The sequence below is a fragment of the Macrobrachium nipponense genome, chromosome 26 (genome assembly GCF_015104395.2).
Source record: "Macrobrachium nipponense isolate FS-2020 chromosome 26, ASM1510439v2, whole genome shotgun sequence".
Lineage (NCBI taxonomy): Eukaryota > Metazoa > Arthropoda > Malacostraca > Decapoda > Palaemonidae > Macrobrachium > Macrobrachium nipponense.
In genome coordinates this window covers 28,796,968-28,814,488 of record NC_087215.1, presented here as the reverse complement: position 1 = coordinate 28,814,488, position 17,521 = coordinate 28,796,968, and the positions used below count along the sequence as shown (strand labels likewise).

At 38.2% G+C, this 17,521-nt stretch overlaps 1 protein-coding gene across 2 annotated transcripts in view; it reads right to left on the bottom strand.

Annotated features, from left to right (window-relative positions):
- Positions 1–5,909: 5,909 nt before the first annotated feature.
- The window catches only part of LOC135200103 (uncharacterized), a 120,010-nt gene continuing 108,398 nt past the window's right edge, over positions 5,910–17,521 (bottom strand). Inside the window, exons 1-6 of one of the 2 annotated variants that reach the window (XM_064228427.1) lie at positions 15,739–15,896; positions 10,334–10,454; positions 9,387–10,073; positions 8,214–8,345; positions 7,879–8,061; positions 5,910–6,678 (exon numbers count right to left, since the gene is read on the bottom strand). In XM_064228427.1, the coding sequence (XP_064084497.1) occupies positions 6,103–6,678; positions 7,879–8,061; positions 8,214–8,345; positions 9,387–10,073; positions 10,334–10,354 (1,599 nt within the window). In that variant the 5' untranslated portion in view covers positions 10,355–10,454; positions 15,739–15,896 and the 3' untranslated portion in view covers positions 5,910–6,102. Of the gene's footprint in view, positions 6,679–7,878; positions 8,062–8,213; positions 8,346–9,386; positions 10,074–10,333; positions 10,455–15,738; positions 15,897–17,521 lie in introns of those variants that run through there. The other variant, XM_064228428.1, reaches the window with a different exon arrangement.

Below are 17,521 nucleotides of genomic sequence, written 5' to 3'. Positions count from 1 at the left end.
TTCCGAAGAGAATTTTCAAGTATTGCTCCAGTTTTTGCACGCACCCTTCTTATCTGCCTTCCTTGTTACTCTCACATTATGACTTAGCTCTGTTTTCATCTTCTCTCTCTCTCTCTCTCTCTCTCTCTCTCTCTCTCTCTCTCTCTCTCTCTATATATATATATATATATATATATATATATATATATATATATATATATATATATATATATATATATATACATATACATATACATATAGTATCATCCTCCTCACTCTACTTTCTGTTAAGGGGAAACCCCTGTTGTTTAGCGTAAATATATGAATATTTCATGTATGCATATGTGCCTTGAGTCTATGTAGATTTAATTGTAAAATGATTCATACATGTCGAGTTAAAAGTGCAATACTAATTAATATGCAGTACATTCACAGTTTGGAATAAGATACGAATTAATACGCTATGTACATACTTTCGTACGGAATGTATCAGAATATGAGAAACGCCTGTTAAGAGCTGCGATAATGATCTTTCACCACCCTGCAACTACTGTATGCTTCTATTTGTTAAAGAAAAGGATAGATAAAGTATCATATTTTGTTTTCATTCATAAATCACCATTTATTCGTAACATTACGTACCATTCCGCAGTGGTATTGAGACCCAGAAGGTGAAGACTATGACGTGAGCCACCGTTCTCATCGCAGCGTTAAGTTGTCAGACGTCGCTCTTCTGTTTCATGTCCGAGAGCGGGAAGGTAGTAAGTGGCGGCTTCACGTCGATCCGACGGTGTCGAGGTTAGTGCCTCACTTTTCTTTGCGTTTGTAAAGAGGAGGCTCTGGTGTGTGTGTGTGTGTGTGTTTTTTTTTTTTTTTTGGGGGGAGGGGGGAGGGGGGGGGGGCCGGGCCGCCGGTGTATTGGGATTCAGTGAGTTCCTTATTTTTTCGTGGTCTTTGATTTGGAAGGGGAGGAGGGATGAAGGGAAGACGAAAATGTGGAAAGGTCGATGGAAAGAAATGTCGTCTCAGAAGGTCGGTAGAACGAATTTCAGAGACGAGTATTTTTGTCTTGTATTTTATATATATATATATATATATATATATATATATATATATATATATATGAGTCATATCACATTACCGTGATTCATATACACACATCGAGCTACAAATGTCCTTTAATATCTAATTCGCTCTACCTCGGAATTAATATATTTTCATATATGTTTAACCGAAGGGGAATTTTTTTTTTATAGTCGATAAGAGAACTGTCGGCTCCTGGGCGCGAACCATCGAAGCCAAACAAATCACAGGACGACGTTGAAGCTTCACTGTCGTCCTGGATTTGTTTGATTTCGATGGTTCGTGCCCGGGCCCCGGGAGCCGACAATTCTCTTATCGACTATAAAAAAAAATTCCCCTTCGGTTAACATATATGAAATTATATTAATTCCGAGGTAGAGCGAATTAGATATTAAAGGACATTTGTAGCTCGATGTATATATATATATATATATATATATATATATATATATGTATCACATATATATATATATATATATATATATATATATATATATATATTTTATATATATATATATATATATATATATAAATTATGTTGTAGACTACATACAAGGTACATAGTGACAAATAATTCTGTTTAACCTCACTCTTAGAGCGACTGAAATTATTATTTGATTAATACTTGGCGTTTGCGTGGATCATGAAGCAGATGCAGTCGTGGAATGTATCGTGACCGATATTACCGATATTAAAGGATATCGCTCGAGAAAAATTCATCGCCGATAATCAGCTTCGTATCGGAAACCCAAATTGAATTTGCATATCGGAATGTCAACCTAAGTGTACTTAGTAACTTCCAACCGATTTGTTTTTTCGTTTTTGGATTCTTTTAGTTTTCTGTTAAAGAAAACTATTGAGGTGGCTTTGTCCGTCCGTCCGTCCGCATTTTTCTGTCTGCTCTTAGATCTTACAAACTATTGAGGCTAGAGGGCTGCAAATTGGTATGTTGATCATCCACCCACCCATCATCAGACATACTAAATTGCAGCCCTCTAGCCTCAGGAGTTTTTATTTCATTTAAGGTTAAAATTAGCCACGATCGTTCGTCTGGCACCGCTATAGGTGTCAACAACATAGGCCATGGCTGAGAGTTTCGTACAGCATTATACGCTGCACAGAAAACTCGATTGCGCCGAAGAAATTTCGGCGCATTTTTTACTTTTTTCTCCCCTTGTGACATTTTAATCTATTGGGCTAGCAGCCTCATTCCCAAAACCTACAGAATGATACAGTTTTTGATATCGATTTAAAATCATTTATTGAAGTTAAATTGGCTGGTTGCGATAAGGTTGGCCTTATGCCAGCACGGGCCTTTGTCCAAAGGATAGGTATAATAAGATGATAAAGAAAAGAAGAAGATTGGCATAGACCTCTGTACTCATTCCTACCAAACGAAATACATTGAATATAAGAAAATGGGGAATAAAGAAATTCCAGGGTTAATTTAACCGTATGAATTACTTGAAGTTTATTGGTCACATTCGCAAAATATTTAGAAATGACCCACCATTACAAAAAGTTGTTTTGACTTCTTGCTGTCGTCATACATTGTTGGAAGCGATATACGCAGGAATCCTTTGAAAACCCAAATAGGAAATGTGCTGAGGACTCCCTGTCCCCGCAGAGCTTCGAACCAGGGTCGTGAGGAGAAATAGCTTGAGGAAGGCATTGGATTTCTTCACTCCTCAAATCAAAGCTTTGGAAATTTCTTCATGACTTATCGTCTTTGGAAAAGATATTTGTTATTATTATTATTATTATTATTATTATTATTATTATTATTATTATTATTATTATTATTATTATGGGCAGTGTAAGGAAGGGTATACCAAAAAATTTTGTCCAGTGATATGAAAACCTTTATATAAAGAAAATATACTTTTACACGGTCCTATTCAGTAAGGTCACCAGCAAACAAGTTAAGACAAATAATGTTCCTAGTAAGTGTTAGGGAACGCTTAGTGGAGAGAAGCTCCAGTGCAATACAAGTTCAGGAAGTAAGATCAAATAACGTAAAGCAAATATACGGTTAATTGAACAGCAGTTGGAAAGTGGGAAGAATCCGAGTCATTTAAAGTTTTTTCTTAAACCACCATTACTTTAAAGAACTATAGAGGAGGGATTTTGGATTGGGTATAGGGGCTTTTAAAAGCTGCTTAAATAGCTTATTCTTGGGCCAGCCGGTTCTTGGGTATGTGATGGCCAACGTTCTTGGCCCACCTGACAAAAATAACGTTATAGTGTCATGTTAATTTATCAGTGAAAATGCTGTACGGAAAAGAAATATCTGGCATAAATGGAAAATTATCCAAACAGCATGGGTATAGTATGAATAGGAATATAGTACTATTAGTCGGAGTTTGCAGTGTCTCCTCTCATTGCTGAATTTATACCGTAGATTGCAAATGTGTTATAATGAAACTACCGTAAACATGACGACAATATTATGGTAACATGAGACGGTCGACATGGCTGATTTTTTTATTTTTAAAGCTGGCGGTACATACATACAGTCGCTGATGCTGTTCGGCACCCGCCAGCGATTCAGTGATATCCACTGCTGATATTTACCTTAAAAAATAAATGTGCCCTCATCCAACATGCTTATATATTATATATATACTATATATATATATATATATATATATATATATATATATATATATATATATATATATATGAATACACATTGCTTTTTACTATTACTGTAACGATATTTTTTATGAATACTGTTATATAGTGATCACAATTGTCAGAGCGAAGTTTGTCTCCGAAAAATTCGGGGTCCCTACCGTGGTATCGATTTCTGTGGTGGCCTGTATGACGAAACTTTTTGCCCAGGGACTGGGACAGACTATTTCAGTTCTACCCTTCGAGTGGAATGGTTGCGTTTTCTAGTAATTTGTTTTCAGAAGTTTTTATTTACTGTTTTTGGTATTTGGCTTCAAGGGTTTTAGTGTAGATTTTTATATACTAAATGTTTATATATGTGCATTTTATGTAATTTTGTTGGACCATATTCAAGAGCTTGTAATTTCAATAACTGTATATGTTGTGGTCATTAAAATTCTATCTATATAACTCTCTATCTATCTGTTGGCAGGGAAAATTGTAAACATGATTTAGTTATGGCGTAGATTCCTTAAGGTTCAGCCTTTGTCTTATGTGTGTGTGTGTGTGTGGGAAAAGAGAATGAGAAACTCAGCTCCATATTTTTTACTTTATTTCAAAATGCTCATGACACAGGTAGTATTATACATTAATTATCTGACATTGCATGAAGGCTCACCAAATTACAGAACGAAATGATTTGAAATGACTTACGTTATTAAGAATTCACTCCTACACCAGCTATTAAAATGCGTTTTTATCGCGGCACTTAGTAAAAGCCTGATGAAGCTTTTACGACTAATCGGGGTCCCTTTAAAAACTTCAATGAAGGTAAACTTGTGCGCCGAGATAGGCCTGCTTTCCACTGCTTACCAATATTTTAAAGTTTAGTCATGATTCTGTTTATTAATGTGTACATTGAATTATTTTATGGTTAGTTGTTGTTTGTTTCAAAATTATGTATATAATCAGTGTATGTTTTGCTTTGTTAGTTGTTATCGGTTATACGTATTCAGTTTACGTTCGGTAATATTTAATCATTTATAGTACAGTCCTCTTCCTTGGTTATTTCATAAGAGTGCACGAAACATAAAATAACAGTAACCATAATTAACTTCAAGAATAATCCTGCTTTCTTTGCATGTCACTTTCCTATGTCCAGTGGCCACATCAGAGCTAACTTCCATTTTCAGACACTAAATAAAGGAGTAGTTGCAGACGCTGGTTGAAATGGTTACATAAGGCAGTGGCTTATTAAGTCATCCTGTCAGTGGCTGGTAAAGCTCTCCCAGACGCTGACTGGTATTTAAAATCATTCACTGACCGGTAGTTATATTCTGATTGGTATCTTGCCATTCTCTCCCTGTCACCAACAAATGGTATCATTCAGTTACTGGGTGGTGGTCATATTCCAGTCACTGACTTTTTTTCATAAATTCCAATCACTGGCTGAGGTTTCCATTCCAATTACTGGCTGGTATATCCTTCCCAGTCACTGAGTGAAGATTCCATTCCAGTAACTGACTGGTTTTTTTTTTAATTCCAGGTCACTGATTGAGGTTTCCATTCTAATTACAGTCTGGTAATTCTTTTCCAGTCACTGACTTTTTTCTTTTTAATTCCAGTCACTTACTGAGGGTTCCATTCCAGTTACTGACTGGTCATTCCTTTCCAGTCACTGACAGTTTTTTTTTTTAATTCCAGTTATTGACTCGTAAATCTAGTCTTGCAATTGTGTTCCAGTCACTAAAAAATTATTCCATTTAGTCATGGCTGACGATTTTGTACCTGTCACTTAGTGATGTGTCCATTTCAGTCACTGACCAGTGATTACATTCCAGTCACTTGACTGCCGATTCCATTCCGTTCACTAACTGGTTTTTTCATTACTTCCACTGAATGATGATTTCATTCCAACCACTGACTGGTGGTTCCATACTAATCACTAACTAGTCTTCTTTTCGTGTCAGTGACTATAGTAGATTCACATCAACCGTGCATTTGATGTCTAGGCCAGTTCCTTACGACGCTCCTGATTGGCTGTTGATAAGCCAGCCACAGGGCTGGAAACTCTCAGTCTCTCGAGAGAGTTCACATAGGCAGGATGTAAGCTCCACCTCTCCTGTAAGACGTATTCCTCAGGAGAGGTGGAACATAGATCCTACCCGTGTGAACTCTCGAGAGAGACTGAGAGTTTCCAGCCCTGTGGCTGGCTTATCAACAGCCAATCAGGAGCGTCGTAAGGAACTGGCCTAGACATTAAATGCACGGTTGATGTGAATCTACCATAGTGATTCCTTTCCAGTCACTGACTGGTAGTTCCATTCCAGTCTCTAACTACTGGAACTTTCACTGACTTATGATAACTGTATGACTTGAAGAGTGAGAATTATTCAAAATTATGGATTGAGGACCCACTGGAGCCCTTTAACTGGACAGAACTACCCCACAATCGGAAACGAAGTCCCTCATCTGGTAACCAATCTCGTTCATGAAACGAAGAACCCTCCTGAGGGCGTCCATGCCCTCCTGGACGCGCCCGAAGGACTGGTCGCAGGGGAAGTCCTCGATGTGGCTCAGCCGGATGTAGAACTGGGCACCCAGATCGTCTCCCTCGTCGCGCCTGCCCACCAAAGTGCCCGCCTCGCAGAACGAGTCCTTCTCGTCTCTACCCTCCTGGGATACCCCAGGCACGATCGCCTTTCCTCGGTCACCGTAGTCGCCGAAGCGGACCTGGCGGATGGGGGCGCCAAACTTGAACGGCACCGACACCTTAACTCCCAGGTACGAAGAGGGCGCCAGCTCCCCCGTGCACAGGTACAGGAACTGCTGGCTCCGGAGGTCGTTCCTGAAGAGGCGCACGTAGAGGCGGGCTGTCGTCGGGTCGAGGTCGACTTGGCCCATCGGGGTGCCCCAGCCGTCGTAGCGCATGAAGGACTTCTGACTCGTCACTTCGATAAACGCCAGGGTGGAAGTGGGATCCATGGAGCTCAAACCACTGAACTGCAAAGTGGAGTGATGAATTTTTGTTAGTATATTCATAGTTTAAAGTGCACCTGTGTTCGGAAGTGTGCGGGTTTGTGTGTAAGAGGTTTAACTTCCATTCTTGAACTACTTTCTTCTCTTTCATAAGTTTTCCTCTTTTGCACTTGGACATTAGTACTGAATAACAGTAATAATACTATTCATGGACGTGTTCGTACGTATGAGTGAATTTCAACGTTTTTTTTTATATAATAATAACAAGATCTCAGCAGTTTGCAGTATCAGACATAGCTAATTTTAAAAAAAATAACTTTCTTATTTCACTTTAAAGACTCATGTAGGATAATGATGAGCGAGGAATGCCTGTCTAATGAAAGATTTTCAGAAATCTATACATCTTCTTCGTTTAAGGCCATGAATAATTAATTAACCCTATGGGATGAATGCCAGATGGCATTATGATAGAAATTGCTCAGAAAGCAAATTAAAGAGGAAAGGTTAATTTAAAATTGCTGTTAGTGTCAGACATGAGGAACTCTGGCATACATACACGTAGTATATATATATATATATATATATATATATATATATATATATATATATATATATATATATATATATACAATAGTATATATATATATATATATATATACAAGTCATATCACATTTCCGCGTGTTTCATATACATATATCGAGCTACAATGTCCTTTAATATCTAATTCGCTCTACCTCGGAATTAATATATTTTCATATATGCTTAACCGAAGGGGAATTTTTTCTCGATAATAGACTTGCCTGAACCAGGGCGCGAACCCATGGCTCCTTTCAAATCCAGGAACGTCAGTGAAGCGGTGGTGTAGTAGGTAAAAGCTTCACTGACGTTCCTGATTTGAAAGGAGCATGGGTTCGCGCCCTGGTCCAGGCAAGTCTATTATAGAGAAAAAATTCCCCTTCGGTTAAGCATATATGAAAATATATTAATTCCGAGGTAGAGCGAATTAGATATTAAAGGACATTGTAGCTCGATATATATATATATATATATATATATATATATATATATATATGTTGAACATGTTAAGGAACAAGCACAGTAAGTATCTATTATGTAGAAAAAGAATGGTAAAGTTGAGATATTAAGACAGAAAGTAAATATAATTTTACACAGAAAATCTATATTATATATAATGAAATGTTTACTGTTATTGATAGGATTACCTTCGTTACGTAACTCCCTGGAGGCGGTATCTCATCGGTCAAGGTATGCTGACACAATTTCCCTTCTTCAGTATACGATATTTTAGCGAATCTGTTTTGGCCACCCAGTTGCTGGAGAGCAAATACCTTGTTTCTCCGGACCAGTCTCTTGATCGTTGGAGACATCTGGAGGAGATCTTGAGTCTGTTTGGAGAAACGCGAATCCGTTGGGATCTTTTTATTTTTTATTTGTTTTGTTAGCATGTTAGTTTTCTAGAAATGCTCTAACATTGCACTCCCGTTTGTCTGTTTGAGAAAAACAGTTTTACATTATAAGCTCAGTTTAAGGACTCTACCTCTATTTGGCGTGGATTCTCACCCATCACCGATAGATCCAGATTCGTAAACTGGGTCACCAAGTCTCCGCTTCCTTCTGAGGTCAAAACTTCCTGGATGGCATCGAGGTCTACATTACCGTTCTCGAGGATCTGTGGAGAGAGAAATGCTTATTTGGTAAGGCAGTGGAAAGGCTCTTAAACATTGAGAATGATATCCATCTTATTAAATAAAAATATAATTTCTCTTCACTTCCTCGCAGCGTAGTGGCTACCGTGCTCATTTCAATTGCGAAAGGACAGCGTTAGAGTCCCTGGCTAGGCAGAGCACTTTGAACTCGTGTTCCGAAACTTCCTCTCTCATTGAGGTGATCTGTTGATCAAAGTTGTGTATAGTGTACTGGGCAGTGTTGCCAACTATCTAAGAGCTCCTTACCCTACCTAGGCACTGAAATGACCCTACTTTCAGTCATTGTACCCTACACCCGGCCTTAAGATATAAATATTAATAAATTTGTTGTACATTGGTTACTTTTTAATAAAATACAAGACAAGCATCTTGAAATCACCATTTTTTACTCAGATTTCATGACGTTTACCAACAGACCAGATTTGAGGCTGAATTACCCTATGCATAGGGTAATTACCCCACGGTTGGCAACACTGGTACTGGGTACTTAGTCGAGAGGGTGGAGAAGGGTACGGGATAGCTACTTCATCTTAAAATACTTTCTGAGAACGGCAAAGTTAGCATCTTCTGGAGTGGTTGATATACAAAAGAAAAGCAACTAGAGAGGAGATAGAAGAGGAGCATTATATTTAGGTGGAATAGGAAACCTCAGAAGAGCTGAAACATTCTGTTATCCATAACGCACATTGACCTGCAAAGCAGGTATTGAGAGGCCAAGGGGAAAAAAGCAACAACCTGGCCTTTATTTACTCGACTACTAGTAAATAAAAGCCTTCCATCGGTAAGCCTGGCTAAACTATATTGACTCATGTACGAAGCCAGTAGTACTCACTGCAACATGGTGTGTGGCTAGCGACTTCACATCATACAAGCTTGCTGAAAATCTAGAGGGTAAGACCTAGGGCCCCTCATAAAAGGTGAAAAAGGTGCTTGCTGATTGTATATATTGGTATGAATGTATATATATAACTGGATCTTTGATAACAAAAAATGATGCAACTAACCTGTCTGAGTCTCTGGCGGACCTCTTCGTCCTTTGCTATGAGGTCACTCAGGACCCTTAGGCCAGAAGAAATTTCCCTGTTCGTTTTTGCAATCTTGTCGAGAGCCTCACCGGCATCCCCCAAAGTGGTGGCCAAACTAAGCTTCTCAGTTGTCTGTTCCATTTGCTGTTGCTTGTGTTCAATCATATCCTTTTCGCTCTCTAGATGAATGTTTTTCTCCTCAAAGAACAAGATGGCCGCCCTCCAGTGCACCGCCTTCCTTTCCCTCTCTACGGTGGCTGCATTTTTCAGTTCTCTGATGAAGTCTTCGTTGAGCTGCACCCCATTAATGATCAAGTCATTTGCCTTCTGGCACAGAGCGAGATTATCTTTGATAGCGGCATCTTTGCTGTTCTGAAAGGCATTTAGCCATTCTGAGGATGATAGCTCTCTGTTGGGAAAGACGGCACCTGCCTCTAAGTTGGAGGCATATCTGAGAAGGTCAAGGACGCAGGTGTTAACTCTGAAATCTTGTTCGGAACTTTGTCTGAATTCCTGGCGGCAGAAAGGACAGAATTTGGAATTGTCCTCGAGCAGACGCTTGACACAGTAGGTACAGATGCAGTGAGAGCATGGTAGGAGTCGGGGACACCGACTGGCCTCATCAAATTCTTGATTGCAGATGCCACATTCTTTGGCTCTGAGTACCTGGAGGAATGAAAGTTTTTCTATGAATATCCCGCTCCAGTGCCTACTTCTTTGGGCTTAAACCCCAGTAAGTTTTATTCAGGAATTATGAATGCTAGACTGTCGGGGGTATGTAGTTCAGGGCCTTTTTTCAAAATAAAAACTTTTTTTTTTTTTTTTTTTTTTGTCATTTGATTTCTCACGAAGATCAAACTGAATCTGTCAAGGTTATTTCTCTATCAAAGTTAGTCGTTATATTGAAATATGTAAAAGTTTCATACCCAGTACTGCTCGTCCTCCATTGCAGACTAGTTAGTGATAGTTCAAGTGGTTACCAAAACGTATCGGTATTGTAGTCCATGTATTCCAAATGCATGCCTTTGTACAGCTTTCCAGTGAAATCTGAGGAAGTAAAATAAGATTCATTCTTTGTTATTCATTAGTATGTCGTGGATAAAACTGCGCTAGGGAATTATGGATCCCCTGTTTGCTTACGTACATACACATGAACTTATATTCATACATTCTTAATCATTAAAATCTAGAATAAACTAAAGAATCTTAATCTTTCAAACAGTGTATTAATACGTTTTTGTTACACTGTATGAAAACAGTTGGTCATATATATATTAGTAATCTATAATAAATATTATATTAGTATAATATATATAATATATATTATAGTCAATATATCATTGATAAACTGCTAAAAGTGCTTCTGCACAGTTTAGGATTCGAACCATAGTCTTTGGTTTTAGGAAAATTGATAAACAGTGGACTTTGACCAGCCATAGCCGGTGAGTAGGAGTACTTTTCATGTTATAATCCCCCCTAGTATAGTTAAATTCTAAATTAAACTAGATTTGTGGCTTAGGTCTTTGTGAGCAAAAGTCACGGCATGTATCAATGCCAAATGGTAATTGCCGAAAAGAACTTTGGAAGGAGGCTAATTATAACAATCATAGCGGCAGAAAGGTGAATGGATTCATGTAGGCAACCGGGGGTTGCTATAGTAGATTCACGACCGAACCGTGCATTTGAGATGACTAGGGCCGTCCCTTCAAAAAAAAACTCCCTTAACGAAGCTTCCTGATTGGCTCTTGATAAGCCAATCACAGGGCTGGAAACTCAGTCTCTCGAGAGAGTTCACATGGATAGGATCTATGTTTCTCCTCTCCTGAGGGATACGTCTTTCAAAAGTATCCTTCAGGAGAGGTGAAACATACATCCTGCCTTTGGTGAACGCTCGAGAGAGACTGAGAGTTTTCAGCCATGTGATTGGCTTATCAACAGCCAATCAGGAGCATCGCAATGGACTGGCCTAGACATCAAATGTACGGTTGATATGAATCTACTATAGTACCTGTATGTAAAGGATGGTTGAAGGGCCAGACCTATCTGTCTAAAATTAACTTGTTACATTTAACTAAGGCTGCCAAAGGGAATTTAGACATGACTGTGGTGCATTTGATATTATCATTCAAACTTTGAGATAACAACTTTTATCTACAGAGACAGAGTTATTATCATCATTATTAAGTGTTCCCACACTGTCGTAAAGGACAGTCAACATCAAAGGAGATCAAGACGCGGTGTCCTGGCACTTAAGACTATACTGTAGGCATTACCTAAGCCTCTTTGCAGCGTCCCTTCAGCCCCTAGCTGCATCCCATTTAATTCCTTTTACCGTACCTCCTTTAGTATTCTCTTTTTTCCATCATTCGTTCCACCTCTCCTGACAGTTGTTTCTTGGCGCTACTGCTTTGAGGTTTTCCTCCTGTTTCACCTTTCAAACCTTTTTTAATTCTTAGTTTCCCTATCAGCGCTGATTGACCTCATAGGTTCCAGTTTCTGCCTTTGGCCTAGATTTTATATTCCATGCCATTCTGGGGCTGAACGTTGGCAAATGTGCATCAGAAGTTCATTATCCTTTGTCTGTGTTGTTTCACACAGAAAAAATAAATACATAAGTACACTAAATTTTATGATTGTTATCTTTATCGCTTACTCGGGGAGTAAGCCTACAAACTACATTGTTGTTGTTGTTGTTGTTGTTATTGGGGGTTAGGGAAGGTCTATTAGTGAGGCTTTAAAAAAAAAAAAAAAAAAAAAAGGTCCGAAAAAGGTGTTTCACATTGAGTTAAAGTCACGGGAATATTAGGATAGGATATTTATGATTTATTTATTAAAATGAAAATGTAAAGCAACAAATAACGTGCTTGTTAAACGGTACAGAAAAATAATTTTCAATAAAAGATAACATATTTATTTTAATTTTTGTTGGTGAAACGAGACTCTATTTGACCGTAGATTTTACCATGTTTCAATTTTTTTGGTGTACTGAATTTAGGCCATGTTTCTGTTCGATTATTTTGTGTTTCCACTTATAACTGAGTCTATGAACGTGTTTAATTTGTCCTATTTATTTGATCCTTGTTGTTAGTGTAAGTAGTACTAAGTATGAGTATTAATTACGAAGACCACTCCATGTCAAGCTATGAATATAATGTTTATAACTTATACGTGAGAGAAGAATCTTGCACGCGCCCCAAGAAAGCTGGAGGTCGCATCGCGCCTTATTAAGCATACATTCACCACAGACTCGGCATGTATTATTATGATAAAAGAAAATCAGTCAAGAAAAGGATGGGAGGGAAATAAATATGGAGAAGTTTATGCATATGAATTAGATGGCAAATTAATTTGAGTATCCATTAGGCTATAAATCCAATTCGCTCTACCTCAGTAATACCGTAAAGGAATTATAATTGGCAAGGAGTTCGTCACCTATTAGAGTCGATCCATAGACTTCGAAGACACCAGTACTTTTACCACTGGGCTGTCAGGATAAGTTGATACCGACTCTGCCGTACATATGCCGTCGGTCTAATGTGGGCATTTGTATTTAGCATCGACCCACCCCCTCATGACAGCCAATTGATACGTTTCAGACACAACTAATTAAGTTTTGTTTTGGGTATCATTGGCAGACTACGGACAATGACCTCCATGTTAAAACTTGCCTTCATCCATTCCTGGCGGCTATCTTTTTATACCGTTGACCCCTATATAGGCGTAAGTGTGAAGATTGACGGCACTTCTGTCTAAACTTTGGGACGGTACCTAAAGTCCGGAGGGTCGAGGCTGGTTGTCTGCAGCTTTTTTCGTGATAGTACTAGGCGTAGCCTCCCTTCAGCTCAGAAGCGTTAACCTCCATAGCGATGCCAATGTTCCTTGAAACGAGTGGGCATCCAGCGGAGAGATCCGGGCACTGATAACGGGGGTGGACTGGAATTTGGCCCTGTGAGAGGCCAGGTTATTGCTTAAAAAGAGGTAAACTTACATACGTCGCACAGGAGTAGCAGAAAGGGATTGATCAAGTAATGGTGCTCTACAGGGCGGTAGTACCACCCTGGTGCTGGAAGTTCTTATTGTATCACGTATCATGAAATAACTGCCAAGCAAGAAATCTTGCGTCAGCGGATGAAGTCATTATAGTGTCAGGAAAGGGGTTGACCACCCATCCGCTAATGGAGCCGCAACTATAAATGCAAATATAGTTTATTCCGGTGTCGTATCCGAAGTGGGGGGGGGGGGGTGAAATAGCTGTACTCCTCATCTGAACGGAAAGCTGAACTGGTAATAATAAGGATGAATTTTTGTCAGTGAGGTACAGAATGTGAAAGCTGGATCATCGTATGCCATACGAAATGAGAGAGAGAGAGAGAGAGAGAGAGAGAGAGAGAGAGAGAGAGAGAGGAGGCGGTGTTCGGTCTTAACACCCACCATTAAGCCTAACATCAAGAGGCCTGTAAATGTGCTCCAGTCATCTTGAAGTCAGTGTGTGGTAGAGCAATTTTTCTTGAAATGGTAAAGGATTTCATAACGATAACGGTATGAATAGAATATCCGATAAACTTAAGACATGTTGGATATCATATTCAATAATTTAGATATATCTTGGACTTGTTTACACCCCGTTTATTCACAGCACGTAAACGGAATGAACTTCACTTGAAAGCTGGAGGTGGACGTGATATCGTTACGATGTGACCAAGGTTTCTCGCTATCACTGGTTGGGTAATTAAACCATATTTGAAATGTTTCATATTCCATCTTATTTGACATTTTCGTATTTGCACTAACTTTTTCTGTAATTTGCTGTGAGAATGTCCTGCGTTCTTCATACATGTTGTTAAGAGACAGATCTAAATGGTAAATAGAGCTTAGGTATAGAGCTGGTAAAGCATTGAACATTTGCCATCTGCGTACGATGCCCATACAAACTCGTTTAAGGTCTCCGTAGGCCTAATGATGGAGAGGGAGTGGAATAGAAAGTTGTTTTGGTGACTGACAATTTATTTTTCAGTGTCAAGCGTCTTGTTTAGGCTTTCCACAACCACTTTTGTAATAAATATTTGTCAGTTTAAATAAATTCACAATGTAAACAGCCTTCAAGGACTGATATACCCATGAGGAATAAATATTCTCTTTAATAGATTATCTTTTAGCTTGTTTCGGTTACCGGTGTGGAACGTTTGTTTTTATGTTTGGTACTTTCGTCCATTGTATCCTGTTCTTCCTTCACTGTTAATACCAAAACTATTATTATGAACGAATTAAGAAAGACCACAGCTTTTACTTACGCGGTGTCACCTTGTTGATTGGATAGGAGTCACGTGATCCCACGATACACAAAAGGTATCAGAAGGTTCTCATTCCCGGTTTGTTAACGAAAATGGGAATTCTCTTCCTGTATGGGGTTGAATTACGCATAGTTACCCAGCTGTATAGTACTACACTCTTTTACGGAAGCAGTTATTTTCACAATGCTTTTGGTTCCTGATCATATGTGTTAATATTCGGCCATCTAATCGAAGTGCTAAGTTATAGCAAGACAATGAAGGCATGAATATTTTGAGCTAGCGGTTATACCTAACATTTCTGTGACTGAACTCTAGACTTTTATTTAATGACTGATGAAATCAATTTTTAGAACCTGGTTTGACTTACTGTAGATTGGCTACCGTCTCACAGTCAAATCCACGGAAAATCAAATGCCGTCCTTGGGGAGTACCGCTCGAAGTATTGCAATATTATCCATTTTGTAAATTACATCACTTCGAAGCGGTACTCCCCAAGGGCAGTATGTGGTTTTCCGTGGATTTGACCGTAAGACGGTAGCTAATTTGCAGTAAGTCAAGCCTGGTTCTAAAAATTACTTTTCATCCGTCATTTAATGAAAGTTTAGTCGCAGGAATGTTATCTACAATCGTTAGCTCAAATTATTCATGCTTTCTTTGTGTTCCTACAAAGTAGCACTTCGGTTAGATGGCTGAACATTAACACATGATCAATGTGTTATGTGAAGAAACGGCTTTCTTACTATATCATTAATAAAAGTTTTTTATTCAGGTTTTCTTGGATGCTACATATACCCTAATAGTATGGGAAGCAGGTTCAGTGGATCCCGAACCTTCTCAACAAAACAAATAATTTCGAAGCATTCACTATTCACAAAACCTGTTCTTACTTATATTCAACATATTAGTTTTTACCGTCCGTAAACCAGACTCGAACATGAAGTTCCAAATTAGCTTTTCTAATATCCTAACATGAAACCATTGGGCTCGACGGTTTAGTAATGTGCTGAAGATGTTGCGAAATGAAAATAGTCCTAACTTACCGTAGTAGTATGATGATACCTGGCGTTAGATAGTGTTCTCCTTTCTCTCTGAATAGCGATGCCAGAATGTCCAGGCAGCTGTGAGAGGTAGGCAGGCGACAGCCTAGGCAGACAGCACTCGAGAGAAAACTGACTGGCCATTAGCAACAGCCAACTCAGTCAGGGAACGTGTGACGACTTAGTATGTGTGTGTGTGTTTGCTTTTATGGTTTCTCCTCCAACTTGAGTAATCCATCTGGTGACTTGTGGTAACTTGCTCCAGGGGTAGCCATGTTTGTTGTGACTGTAGGCCTAATCAGTTCCTAATTTAAGGTCATAATGGCTAAACGTCTATAAGAATGATTCTGACTCTATTTTCAGTGCATTGAAAAGATTTAGATGATTCTTTTGAGATGTAAACAGGAGCCGGGTTTCCAGTATGTCCTAAAATATTGACTTTCACATAATCAGTGACCTGTTAAGCTTAGGCCTTGCGGAAAGATTCTGTAGTAACTCTACTATCTTCGGCTTAGGGGTAGCCTCGGCTTAGGCCTACAGTTCTCTCTCTCTCTCTCTCTCTCTCTCTCTCTCTCTCTCTCTCTCTCTCTCTCAGCATTAAGTCATAAATCACTTTTCCTTGTCGACCTTGATAGTTTCAACGTCCATTTTGTAAGTGAGATGAATATTAATATATATATATATATATATATATATATATATATATATATATATTATATATATATATATATATAGTGTGTGTGTGTGTGTGTGTGTGGTGTGTGTTGTGTGTGTGTTTATATATATATAAAGCTGACGGTCGGACTATGTATGTATGTATGTATGTGTATGTTCGCTATAACGGCGAAACTACTAGACCGATTGAACCAAATCGGACCATTTATGTAGATTTTTATGAGGGATGGTGTTATCCGAGTGCCGTTTTGATGCGGATATGAGGCCAAGCTAACTTCTTTATTATTATTCGTAGAGGGAAAAAACCATTTATTCAATAGAGCTTTTCACGTGGATTCCAAATATACTCTTATTTTTCTTCTGTGATGAAAATTAATGATGATATTACGGTTCGAACAAAGTTGAACTAGATATGTAGATTTTATAGGGGATGGTTTTTAGCCGGGTGCCGTTTTGCTCAGAATATCCGGCCACATATACAGCCAAATTTAATTTGTATTTAATTTATTGATATTGTTTCGTTTTAATGACACAAAATATTTAGATTTTGTCTGGATGTCGAATCTATTTTTGATGTATTTGTATACTCTTGCTGTTGATTGTATGTGTTTATATGAGTTTTTTTAGTTTCCCCTGAATAGATATTAATAAATATCACAAATTATTTATTGTCCATGAATTTGATAGATCCGTTTTTTATTCAACCAATATAAACCGGAATTCAAATATTTCAATGTATGATGAATACCATGTGTATTGAACAAATGTATAAATGCGGCATTTATTTAAAAGAAATAATATTGGGTTACGCTGTCAGTCGTCTAGTGTATGTATATACACTACATACATACATACATACATACATATATATATATATATATATATATTATATATATTACATACTTAAGCATACATGTATATATATATATATATATATATATACTTAGCATACATGTATATATATATATATATATTTACTATATATATACATATATAGTATGTGTGTGTGTGTGTGTGTGTTTGTGTAATAACCACAATGGTTTCTTGTATTCTCGGCCTCTTCGTGGTTTTACGCATATATCTTATCCTTTACAAACCCTTGAATCAAACG